Source organism: Salvelinus namaycush, chromosome 36 (assembly GCF_016432855.1).
Source record: "Salvelinus namaycush isolate Seneca chromosome 36, SaNama_1.0, whole genome shotgun sequence".
In the NCBI taxonomy this organism is placed as follows: Eukaryota; Metazoa; Chordata; class Actinopteri; order Salmoniformes; family Salmonidae; genus Salvelinus; species Salvelinus namaycush.
The window spans coordinates 24840517-24853550 of NC_052342.1; the positions used below are offsets into that span (position 1 = coordinate 24840517).

The 13034-nt window shown below is 47.4% G+C and overlaps 1 protein-coding gene across 1 annotated transcript in view; it reads right to left on the reverse strand.

The window, feature by feature from the left end:
• Positions 1-12158, reverse strand: part of LOC120030510 (collagen alpha-5(IV) chain-like) — a 103713-nt gene extending 91555 nt beyond the window's left edge. Inside the window, exons 1-5 of the mRNA XM_038975918.1 lie at positions 12153-12158; positions 7789-8031; positions 6979-7707; positions 6223-6507; positions 5467-5940 (exon numbers count right to left, since the gene is read on the reverse strand). Of these exons, the coding sequence (XP_038831846.1) occupies positions 5467-5940; positions 6223-6507; positions 6979-7707; positions 7789-8031; positions 12153-12158 (1737 nt within the window). The remainder of the gene's footprint in view (positions 1-5466; positions 5941-6222; positions 6508-6978; positions 7708-7788; positions 8032-12152) is intronic.
• Between the last annotated feature and the right edge of the window lie 876 nt (positions 12159-13034).

Sequence of the window (13034 nt, forward strand, 5' to 3'; positions counted from 1 at the left end):
CTGGCGGACGGCTCTAGCGGCTCCTGTCTGGCGGACGGCTCTAGCGGCTCCTGTCTGGCGGACGGCTCTAGCGGCTCAGGACAGACGGGCGGCTCTGAAGGCTCAGGACGGACGGGCGGCTTTGAAGGCTCAGGACAGACGGGCGGATTTGAAGGCTCAGGACAGACGGGAGGCTTTGAAGGCTCAGGACAGACGGGCGGCTTTGAAGGCTCAGGACAGACGGGCGGCTTTGAAGGCTCAGTACAGACGGGCAGCGCAGGCGGCGCATGGCAGACGGACAGCTCAGACGGCGTTGGGCAGACGGGCAGTTCAGGCGCCGCTGGGCAGACGGCAGACTCTGGCCAGCTGAGGCGCACTGTAGGCCTGGTGCGTGGTGCCGGAACTGGAGGTACCGGCTTAAGGACACGCACCTTAAGGCTAGTGCGGGGAGCAGCAACAGGACGCACAGGACTCTGGAGACGCACAGGAGGCTTAGTGCGTGGTGCCAGAACTGGTGGTACCGGGCTGGAGACACGCACCATAGGGCTAGTGCGTGGAGGAGGAACAGGGCTCTGGAGACGCACAGGAGGCTTGGTGCGTGGTGCCGGAACTGGTGGTACCGGACTGGAGACACGCACCATAGGGCTAGTGCGTGGAGGAGGAACAGGGCTCTGGAGACGCACAGGAAGCCTGGTGCGTGGTGTTGGCACTGGTGGTACTGGCCTGGGGCGGGGAGGTGGCGCCGGATATACCGGACCGTGCAGGCGTACTGGCTCCCTTGAGCACCGAGCCTGCCCAACCCGCACTGGGCTGTGTTGGCGAACCGGGGACACCGTGCGTAAGGCTGGTGCCATGTACACCGGCCCAAGGAGACGTACTGGAGGCCAGATATGTTGAGCCGGCTTCATGGCACTTGGCTCAATGCTCAATCTAGCCCTGCCAGTGCGGGGAGGTGGAATAACCCGCACCGGGCTATGCACACGTACAGGAGACACCGTGCGCTCTACCGCATAACACGGTGTCTGCCCGTACTCTCGCTCTCCACGGTAAGATCGGGAAGTTGGCGCAGGTTTCCTACCTGCCTTCGCCACACTACCCTTTAGCCCCCACCCAAGAAATGTTTTGGCTTGACTTACAGGCTTCCTACCGCGTCGTCGTGCTGCCTCCATTCGCCGGTATCCCTCCTCACACTGCGCCAGAGAATCCCAGGCGGGCTCCGGCATTCTCCCTGGGTCGATCGCCCACCTGTCGATCTCCTCCCACGTAGTGTAATCCAGATTTTGCTCCTGCTTCCGTGCTGCCTCCTCATACCGCCGCCTCTCGGCTTTAGCTGCCTCCAGCTCTTCACGAGGGCGGCGATATTCTCCAGGTTGTGCCCATGGTCCTTTACCGTCCAGTATTTCCTCCCATGTCCAGAAATCCTGAGATCGCTGCTGCTGTCGCTGCTGCCCGCTACCCCGCTGCTTGATCCTTTGTGGGTGGGTGATTCTGTAACGGGCGTCTAAGTCGTTCTCCTCCTCGGACGAGGAGGAGCAAGGATCGGACCAAAATGCAGCGTAGTGTGAATACATCTTGATTTATTTGTGAAAGACGAACACGAAGAACACTTGACAAAATACAAAATAACAAATCGACGTGAACAGACCTGTACTTGAGAACATAAAACAAGAACGCACTAACAGGAAGGAAACACACGAACGAACGAACGAACGAAACAGTCCCGTGTGGCACAAACACTGACACAGGAATAGTCACCCACCAACAAACAGTGAGAACAGCCTACCTTCATATGGTTCTCAATCAGAGGAAACGTCAAACACCTGCCCCTGATTGAGAACCATATAAGGCTAATTAACCATGAACCTAAACAAGAAACAAATAACATAGACTGCCCACCCCAACTCACGCCCTTACCATACTAAACAAATACAAAAACAACAGAAAACAGGTCAGGAACGTGACAAAATGAGCTTAGTTCAACTGTCACAATCCATGAGAACCCAAAAGATAAGCCTGTTTTCTTCAATGTTTTTAAACATTGTAAATGTAAACAAACACTGTATAGCCTCATAACATCGGGTTAAAAGAATAATTTTGATATCATGGATGGTCAGTCCTTGCATCCATAGCTGTGTCTATTCATTTGAGAGTGGTTACATTTCTCCAGGCCCATCCCTCAGCTTTTTACCAAAACAGAGGCGGGGTGCCCGTTTTGTTATTGTTTCATCTGTGGATTTGCCCTTTAAACAGTTGCATATTATCAAGATATCAAAGTGTCACCAACTAAAAGGTAAACAACAGGCCTGTAGCAAATGCAGCATATGGCATTCATTTTTCACACGTAAATAGCACTTTCAGTAGTGCTCAAAGCATGCCATTCCATGAGTCCAATCAGTCCTCCGTGACAACATAATCATAAACTAGAGAGGAGGGCTGGCTAATGAGTCCTTCGTTTTGGGGTCATGCTCAAGTAAAATAATTTGTCTAATCTATACTTCCATATTTCCAAGTCCTGTTCTTGAAGATCAAGGGTGTTATTGGAATGACTGAATTTTTTGACAGACTTTGGTTTTTAATGTAAAGATGTAATTTAATCATATTATTATATGTTGTAGAAAGCGATGAGTTAGAAGAAGCCTACATAACCAACCCATAAAGTAAAATGTAACATCCATATGTGGCCAGATATGTAAACTTTAACATTGCAGGATAAATCAATAGATGTCGTTCAATTGGTAACATACATTTTTTTTCTTCTTCTAATGCCTCTTAAGGGGAAAGTAATTTAAAAGTAACTGAATGTAATCAGATTACATTACTGAATTTGGGTGATCCAAAAGTTACGTTACTGATTACAATTTTGGACCGGTAACTAGTAACTGTAACGGATTACATTTAGAAAGTAACCTCGCCAACCCTGACCATAACTGCTAGCAACCGCTTTGCTGGCTAGCTGATTTAGCTTAGCAATGTTGTTAGTATTCTCCATGACTAAAAATAATCTATCTAGCCAGACATCCTCTGGCTGTGAGTGGGAATGCCTACTGTAGCTATCTCACTAGTTCTATGGTGAATGGGCCTAGCTATCTCTCTTGGAAATAGAAGTCATCGCTATCTCACTAGTTCTATGGTGAATGGGCCTAGCTATCTCTCTTGGAAATAGAAGTCCTCGCTATCTCACTAGTTCTATGGTGAATGGGCCTAGCTATCTCTCTTTTAAATAGAAGTCCTCGCTATCTCACTAGTTCTATGGTGAATGGGCCTAGCTATCTCTCTTGGAAATAGAAGTCCTCGCTATCTCACTAGTTCTATGGTGAATGGGCCTAGCTAACTCTCTTTTAAATAGAAGTCCTCGCTATCTCACTAGTTCTATGGTGAATGGGCCTAGCTAGCTCTCTTTTAAATAGAAGTCCTCGCTATCTCACTAGTTCTATGGTGAATGGGCCTAGCTAGCTCTCTTTTAAATAGAAGTCCTCGCTATCTCACTAGTTCTATGGTGAATGGGCCTAGCTATCTCTCTTGGAAATATAAGTCCTCGCTATCTCACTAGTTCTATGGTGAATGGGCCTAGCTATCTCTCTTTTAAATAGAAGTCCTAGCTATCTCACTAGTTCTATGGTGAATGGGCCTAGCTATCTCTCTTGGAAATAGATGTCCTCGCTATCTCACTAGTTCTATGGTGAATGGGCCTAGCTATCTCTCTTTTAAATAGAAGTCCTCGCTATCTCACTAGTTCTATGGTGAATGGGCCTAGCTATCTCTCTTGGAAATAGAAGTCCTAGCTAGCTCGCTAGCTGTCTGGCTCCATTCCTGTCCCTGGTTATGTCCCAAATGGCACCCTATTCCCCATATAGTGCACAACCTTTTGCCAGAGTGTTGTGGGCTATAGGGAATAGGGAGCTATTTGGGAGACACCCACTGTCTCTCTCACAGGGCCCCAAAGGCATCTAGCTCACTAATGAGGAAGACCGATGATCATTGTCACATTGTCACCCCCCCCCCCCCCCCCCATACATACACACATACACCACAGGAGGTTGGTGGCACCTTAATTGGGGAGGACGAGCTTGTGGTAATGGATGGAGCGGAATAAGCAGAATGGTTCCAAATACATCACATGGGTTACATGTGTTTGATGCCATTCCATTGGCTCCATTCCAACCATTATTATGAGCCATCCTCCCCTCAGCAGTCTCCACTGCCGCGCACACACACACACCGGTCGGTCAGCAACTGTAGGGAAGAGTGTGTGTTTGTCAACAGAGCCCCCAGTTGCTCTACATATTTATTTAGTTGGTTCTCTGTTCCTAAAATAGCTTCTGATAGCTAACTCACTGTGTGTATGGGCCAGAGGAGAGGAAGAATGTAGAGATTGGAAGGGCGAGAGAGAGAGAGATGGGGAGGGAGAGAGAGAGATGGGGAGGGAGAGAGAGAGATGGAGAGGGAGGGAGAGATGGAGAGGGAGATGGAGATGGAGAGGGAGAGAGAGATGGAGAGGGAGGGAGGGGGAGAGAGATGGGGAGGGAGGGAGAGAGAGATGGGGAGGGAGGGAGGGAGATGGGGAGAGTGGGAGGGAGGGAGAGAGAGATGGAGAGGGGGAGGGAGAGAGAGGGAGGGAGGGATAAATGGGGAGGGAGAGAGATTGAGAGGGAGGGAGGGATGGAGGGAGGGAGAGGGAAGGAGAATGATGGGGAGGGAGGGAGGGAGATGGAGAGAGATGGGGAGGGAGAGAGAGATGGGGAGGGAGAGAGAGAGCAATGGAGAGGGGGGGAGAGAGAGAGAGAGGGAGGGAGAGAGAGAGAGAGATGGAAAGGGAGGGAGAGAGAGAGATGGAAAGGGAGGGAGAGAGAGAGATGGAAAGGGAGGGAGAGAGAGAGATGGAAAGGGAGGGAGAGAGAGATGGAGAGGGGGAGGGAGAGAGATGGAGAGGGAGAGAGATGGAGAGGGAAAGAGATGGAGAGGTAGAGAGATGGAGACAGATGGAGAGGGAGGGAGAGAGAGAGATGGAGAGGGAGGGAGAGAGAGAGAGAGAGAGAGAGGAGGGAGAGAGAGATGGAGAGGGAGGGAGATGGAGAGATATGGGGAGCGAGAGAGGTGGGGAGCAAGAGAGATGGGGAGCGGGAGAGTTGGAGAGTGAGGGAGAGAGAGAGAGATGGAGAGGGAGGGAGGGAGAGATATGGGGAGCGAGAGAGGTGGGGAGCGAGAGAGATGGGGAGCGGGAGAGTTGGAGAGTGAAGGAGAGAGAGAGAGATGGAGAGGGAGGGAGGGAGAGAGATGTAGAGGGAGGGAGAGCGAGAGAGATTGAATGATGGAGGGAGAGAAAAAGAGAGGGAGAGATGGAGAGAGAGTGATGAAGAGCGAGAGATGGAGAGAGGGAATGCAGGAGCGTAACATACAGCATAGAGGGAGATGAAGAACTAGGGGAATTTGGAAAAGAGAAAGAAGGAGCTAAATGGTGATAAGATAAATATTAGAAGAGTAAGGTACCTCCAGCAGTAGTGTCTGCACCAGTACTTCCAGCAGTAGTGTCTGCACCAGTACCTCCAGCAGTAGTGTCTGCACCAGTACCTCCAGCAGTAGTGTCTGCACCAGTACCTCCAGCAGTAGTGTCTGCACCAGTACCTCCAGCAGTAGTGTCTGCACCAGTACCTCCAGCAGTAGTGTCTGCACCAGTACCTCCAGCAGTAGTGTCTGCACCAGTACCTCCAGCAGTAGTGTCTGCACCAGTACCTCCAGCAGTAGTGTCTGCACCAGTACCTCCAGCAGTAATGTCTGCACCAGTACCTCCAGCAGTAGTGTCTGCACCAGTACCTCCAGCAGTAGTGTCTGCACCAGTACCTCCAGCAGTAGTGTCTGCACCAGTACCTCCAGCAGTAGTGTCTGCACCAGTACCTCCAGCAGTAGTGTCTGCACCAGTACCTCCAGCAGTAGTGTCTGCACCAGTACCTCCAACAGTAGTGTCTGCACCAGTACCTCCAGCAGTAATGTCTGCACCAGTACCTCCAGCAGTAGTGTCTGCACCAGTACCTCCAGCAGTAGTGTCTGCACCAGTACCTCCAACAGTAGTGTCTGCACCAGTACTTCCAGCAGTAGTGTCTGCACCAGTACCTCCAGCAGTAGTGTCTGCACCAGTACCTCCAACAGTAGTGTCTGCACCAGTACCTCCAGCAGTAGTGTCTGCACCAGTACCTCCAGCAGTAGTGTCTGCACCAGTACCTCCAGCAGTAGTGTCTGCACCAGTACCTCCAACAGTAGTGTCTGCACCAGTACCTCCAGCAGTAGTGTTTGCACCAGTACTTCCAGCAGTAGTGTCTGCACCAGTACCTCCAGCAGTAGTGTCTGCACCAGTACCTCCAACAGTAGTGTTTGCACCAGTACTTCCAGCAGTAGTGTCTGCACCAGTACCTCCAGCAGTAGTGTTTGCACCAGTACTTCCAGCAGTAATGTCTGCACCAGTACCTCCAGCAGTAGTGTCTGCACCAGTACCTCCAGCAGTAATGTCTGCACCAGTACCTCCAGCAGTAATGTCTGCACCAGTACCTCCAACAGTAGTGTCTGCACCAGTACCTCCAGCAGTAGTGTCTGCACCAGTACCTCCAGCAGTAGTGTCTGCACCAGTACCTCCAGCAGTAGTGTTTGCACCAGTACCTCCAGCAGTAGTGTCTGCACCAGTACCTCCAGCAGTAGTGTCTGCACCAGTACCTCCAGCAGTAGTGTCTGCACCAGTACCTCCAGCAGTAGTGTCTGCACCAGTACCTCCAACAGTAGTGTCTGCACCAGTACCTCCAGCAGTAGTGTCTGCACCAGTACCTCCAGCAGTAGTGTTTGCACCAGTACCTCCAACAGTAGTGTCTGCACCAGTACCTCCAGCAGTAGTGTCTGCACCAGTACTTCCAGCAGTAGTGTCTGCACCAGTACCTCCAGCAGTAGTGTCTGCACCAGTACCTCCAACAGTAGTGTCTGCACCAGTACCTCCAGCAGTAGTGTTTGCACCAGTACCTCCAACAGTAGTGTCTGCACCAGTACCTCCAGCAGTAGTGTCTGCACCAGTACCTCCAGCAGTAGTGTCTGCACCAGTACCTCCAGCAGTAGTGTCTGCACCAGTACCTCCAGCAGTAGTGTCTGCACCAGTACTTCCAGCAGTAGTGTCTGCACCAGTACCTCCAGCAGTAGTGTCTGCACCAGTACCTCCAGCAGTAATGTATGCACCAGTACTTCCAGCAGTAGTGTCTGCACCAGTACCTCCAGCAGTAGTGTCTGCACCAGTACTTCCAGCAGTAATGTCTGCACCAGTACCTCCAGCAGTAGTGTTTGCACCAGTACCTCCAGCAGTAATGTCTGCACCAGTACTTCCAGCAGTAGTGTTTGCACCAGTACCTCCAGCAGTAGTGTTTGCACCAGTACCTCCAGCAGTAGTGTCTGCACCAGTACTTCCAGCAGTAATGTCTGCACCAGTACCTCCAGCAGTAGTGTTTGCACCAGTACCTCCAGCAGTAATGTCTGCACCAGTACTTCCAGCAGTAGTGTTTGCAGCAGTACCTCCAGCAGTAGTGTTTGCACCAGTACCTCCAGCAGTAGTGTCTGCACCAGTACCTCCAGCAGTAGTGTCTGCACCAGTACCTCCAGCAGTAGTGTCTGCACCAGTACCTCCAGCAGTAGTGTCTGCACCAGTACCTCCAGCAGTAGTGTTTGCACCAGTACCTCCAGCAGTAGTGTTTGCACCAGTACCTCCAACAGTAGTGTCTGCACCAGTACCTCCAGCAGTAGTGTCTGCACCAGTACCTCCAACAGTAATGTCTGCACCAGTACCTCCAGCAGTAATGTCTGCACCAGTACCTCCAGCAGTAATGTCTGCACCAGTACCTCCAGCAGTAGTGTCTGCACCAGTACTTCCAGCAGTAATGTCTGCACCAGTACCTCCAGCAGTAGTGTCTGCACCAGTACCTCCAGCAGTAGTGTCTGCACCAGTACCTCCAGCAGTAGTGTCTGCACCAGTACCTCCAGCAGTAGTGTCTGCACCAGTACCTCCAGCAGTAGTGTCTGCACCAGTACCTCCAGCAGTAGTGGAGGGAGTGAGAGAGAAGGAGAGAAGGGGAGAGATAGAGGTCAGTAGGTAGGCCAGTGGAGGCTCCTCAGAGGAAGGATGGGTCACCAAATAATTGATTAAAACACACTGTTTTGCAAAGGTCTACAGTAGCCTCAACAGCACTCTGTAGTGTGGCACCAGGGTGTAAACGGATGACAGCTAGTTTCCGTCCTCCTCTGGGTACATTGACTTAAATACAAGACCTAGGAGGCTCATGGTTCTCACCCCTTCCATGGACTTACACAGTAATTATGACATCTTCCAGAGGACTTCCTCCAACCTATCAGAGGTCTTGCAGCTTGAACTGACATGTTGTCCACCCAATCATATGATCAGAGAATGAATCTAGTACTGAAAGCATAAGCTACAGCTAGCTAGCACTGCAGTGTATAAAATGTGTTGAGTAGTTGACTCAAAGAGAGAGAAAGACAATAGTTGAACAGTTTTTAACAAATTAATTTCTTCAAAAGTTAAGGAGAAACAAGAAAGATATGAGAGCTAGCTACACTATATATACACAGGTATGTGGACACCCCTTCAAATTAGTAGATTCGGCTATTTCAGCCACACCCGTTGTTAACAGGTTTATAAAATCGAGCACACAGCCATGCAATCTCCATAGACAAACATTGGCAGTAGAATGGCCCGTACTGAAGAACTTAGTGACTTTCTAAGTGACCGTGTCATAGGAGAGGGAAGCTGATTGTAGCTGGTTTACTAACGCGTTAGTTCTAATAGCTATGTTGACTATGATGTTAGCTAATATGCTGACAGTGATGTAGGCTGTGTGTAGCGGTTAGCGGTTATGATATGAAGGTTTGACTTGGAACGTTTTTTTTCCCGCTTGGTCACAGACAGCTGATTTGTTGTACAGTCGCGGTCCTGGCGCTTGCTGGACTTTCTTGGGTGCCCTGAAGCCTTCTTCACAACAATTGAACCGCTCTCCTTGAAGTTCTTGATGATCCGATTAATGGTTGATTTAGTTGCAATCTTACTGGCAGCAATATCCTTGCCTGTGAAGCCCTTTTTGTGCAAAGCAATGCTGATGGCACGTGTTTCCTTGCAGATAACCTGTGTTTCCTTGCAGATAACCATGGTTGACAGAGGAAGAACAATGATTCCAAGCACCACCCTCCTTTTGAAGCTTCCAGTCTGTTATTCGAACTCAATCAGCATGACAGAGTCATCTCCAGCCTTGTCCTCGTCAACACTCACACCTGTGTTAACGAGAGAATCACTGACATGATGTCAGCTGGTCATTTTGTGGCAGGGCTGAAATGCAGTGGAAATGTTTTTTGGGGATTCAGTTAATTTGCATGGCAAAGAGGGACTTTTCAATTAATTGCAATTCATCTGATCACTCTTCATAATATTCTGGAGTATATGCAAATTGCCATCATACAAACAGAGGCAGCAGACTTTGTGAAAATTAATATTTGTGTCATTCTCAACTTTTGGCAACGACTGTACATTGAATTCCACAAGCGAAGGGAAAAGGTGAGAGGAGGAGAGATGGAATTATGCAACAAGCACAGTGATCATGCTGTTTGTATGTGGCTCCTATGAAAGTGAACTGTGTTTGAGTGTGAGCAGGTGTGTATTCATTCCGCCGATTCTGTTGGAAAACATTTCTTAAGAGGAAGCCAACTGAATAAAACGGGGATAAACATACCTGAATTTTTCCAATAGAAACTCTCATTTGCAGCGGTTGGAATAATGATTACACCCTAGATCAGCTCGATGCTGGTAAGAGTGTCCAATGTGGTATTGATTGTGTCACTGTCTGTCACCTTGATTACTAAATTTTTTCTCTCAACCTGTGCACCTACGTAAACGTTCATTCATAGGCTAGGTTGTAGCAACCTTATGATGGGTACTGCGGACGTGTGTATCATGTAGTATCCTGAACCTATCCATGTTTGAGCTGGGTGAATGGAATATGAAAATGTAAAAAATGTATCGTCCTCCATTACTTAAAAGTTTGACCAACGTGGTGTGGAGTTAGGATCTATTTAAGATTTGAACTGTCAGTGATGGAGTGCCCTGCTGGAAATTGGCTTATAACATAACTCCACTTACGTTATTAACTAGGCAGCTGGCTGCCTCCCCCTCACAGGTGACCCCCCCCCCCCCCCCATACACACATTTCTCTCCCCTCTGCAGCATGAGGAAGTAATATCTCTAAATTACTAAATTACTGCAATACTCATAAATCCTTGCTAGTAGGGTCACTGAAAGCAACAGTGGAACAGCAGTTGTATGGGATCAATGTGTAGTTCAGAGGTCAGGGGTTGGCAGTATCTAGCGTGAGTTGAAGTGTCAAGATTTAGACAGTTTCTTGGTATATTACGTAAACTATCCCAACATTCCTTCCTGGTGGGACGGAACAGAACAGAAACGTGTTGTAAAGGGAAAGTGCCCTGTGACCCTGTGACCTGTGGTTCAGAGGAGGTCAGGTTTTATCTGTGAAGTTTTAGATGGTTGAAGGGATTTTAGCAGGGTTGAGGAGTAACTGATTACAAAAAATGTAATCCATTAAATTACCAGCAAAAATATTGTAATCAGATTACAGATACTTTTGAAAAACTTGATGATTCATTCTAGGAATACTTTTAAATTCAGAAAGGATGTTTGCGCCCCAAAAATATTTTTGACACTTTTCGGTTTTCTGAATGAGATTCAAATCAGCATTGAAAAAAGGTGCAAGTTTATGTTTGTTCTGACTGAGCGAGTCTGACCACAAGTCAGAGACCCCTAAAACGACACGCCAAATGTGTTTAATGGATTACAGCTACAGTCCAAGCTACCGTGCCTTCAGAAAAGTATGCATACCCCTTGACTTATTCCATATTTTGCTGTGTTACAACCGGAATTCAAAATTGATTACATATTTTTTTTATTCTTTCTTTTTCTTTTTCTTTTTCTTCTATTCCTCCAAGATCTCTCAAATTGGTTTTTGGTCATTGTTAACCTTCCTGTTCCGGTTGAATTGGACCGATTTACAAGTTTTCTCTCTGAAAAATGTAGTTAATTTAATCTGATTGTCATAAGGTTCCATGACTTGTCCACACAGAGCATCTGAACACACAGCATACATTTTGATGATTTTCATTACATTTTGGGTGTTTTATTTAACTTTTGTGAAACTTTTGTGAACTGTGAAATGAATTAGAAATGAATGGGGGAGACTACAATTAGTGTATAGAATTGAGTTCAGGCACATGCCCATTCATCAGATGGACACACTTCCTCTCCCAGACTCCCACATGCATGTGTGTTTGAGCATACACACACACACCTCACTCCCCTTCTTGGCTTCCATGGCAACCCCCACGGGAACCTTTCCCCAATATAATTTTTCCACACCTGTTGGCATTCTCACAAACAATCGCAATATTGTTTCAATAATACATATAACTTTTCTTGCAGCTCTGGTATATAAAGCTTTTTTGAGGCCTTGCTCACAATTCATTATGTATACCCTATGTGAGGCTCTTGATCATATCTTTGATCATGACACTGGTGAGGAGGAGAGAATCCTTGTTAAACTTTGACACAAAGTAGTCTGTGATAAATAGCACAATATATGTTTCATCTGAGTATTTGTTATAGTCAAAATAATCCATACATTATGCTTTTTTTTGCTCAAAAACTAGTTGTATGATCTCAGGTCAATGAGGCCTACAGGCCATAAATAGCAAATAGAAGTTCAAAACGTGTAATGCTCACAAGAACTTCAGTTGATAAAAAGATCTAACACAACATTAGGTGATAATATATGTATTATTATGGATTTATAATCCGCTATAATAGGGTGGTTATTTTGGTCCGGGAACACTGAATTAATTAAAACGAAACGAACACAACAGGAGGGCTAGACAACCGTTTTCAGGTCTTGACATTTTTGAGTAGATTTAGGTCAAACTTGGCCACTCAGGAACATTCACTGTCTTCTTGGTAAGTAACTCCAGTGTAGATTTGGCCTTGTGTTTTAGGTTATTATCCTGCTGAAAGGTGAATTAATCTCCCAGTGTCTGGTGGAAAGCAGATTGAAACAGGTTTCCTCTAGGATTTTGCCTGTGTTTACCTCCATTCCATAAATTGTTTTATCCTGAAACTCCCCAGTCCTTAACGATTACAAGCTTACACATAATGATGCAGCCACCGCTATGCTTGAAAATATGGAGAGTGGTACTCAGTTGAATTGGCCCCAAACAACACTTTGTATTCAGGACAAAAAGTTAATCGCTTTGCCACATTTTTGGCAGTATTACTTTAGTACCTTGTTGCAAACAGGATGCATGTTTTGGAATATTTTATTCTGTACAGGCTTCCTTCTTTTCACTCTGTCAGTTAGTTTAAGTATTGTGGAGTAACTACAATGTTGTTGATCCATCCTCAGTTTTCTCCTATTACAGCCATTCAACTCTAACTGTTTTCAATCAATCAATCAAATTGATTTATAAAGCCTTTTTTACATCAGCAGATGTCAGTGTTTATTCAGAAACCCAGCCTAAAACCCCAAACAGCAAGCAATGCAGATGTAGAAGCATAGTGGCTAGAGAAAAACTCCCTAGAAAGGCAGGAACCTAGGAAGAAACCTAGAGAGGAACCATGTTCTGAGGGGGTGGCCAGTCCTGTTCTAGCTGTGCAGGTGGAGATTATATACATGGTCATTAAGGCAAGATTGTTCTTCAAGATGTTCAAATGCTCATAGATGACCAGTAGGGTCAAATAATAATCACAGTGTTTATAGAGGGTGCAACAGGTCAGCACCTCAGGAGTAAATGTCAGTTGGTTGTTCATTGCCGAGAATTCAGAGGTCAAGACAGCAGGTCCGGGATAAGAGAGCAGGCCCGGTGAACAGGTCAGGGTTCCATAGCCGCAGGCAGAAAGGCTGGATCAGCAGCACAACCAGGTGGACTGGGGGCAGCAAGGAGTTGCCAGGCCAGGTAGTCCTGAGGCATGG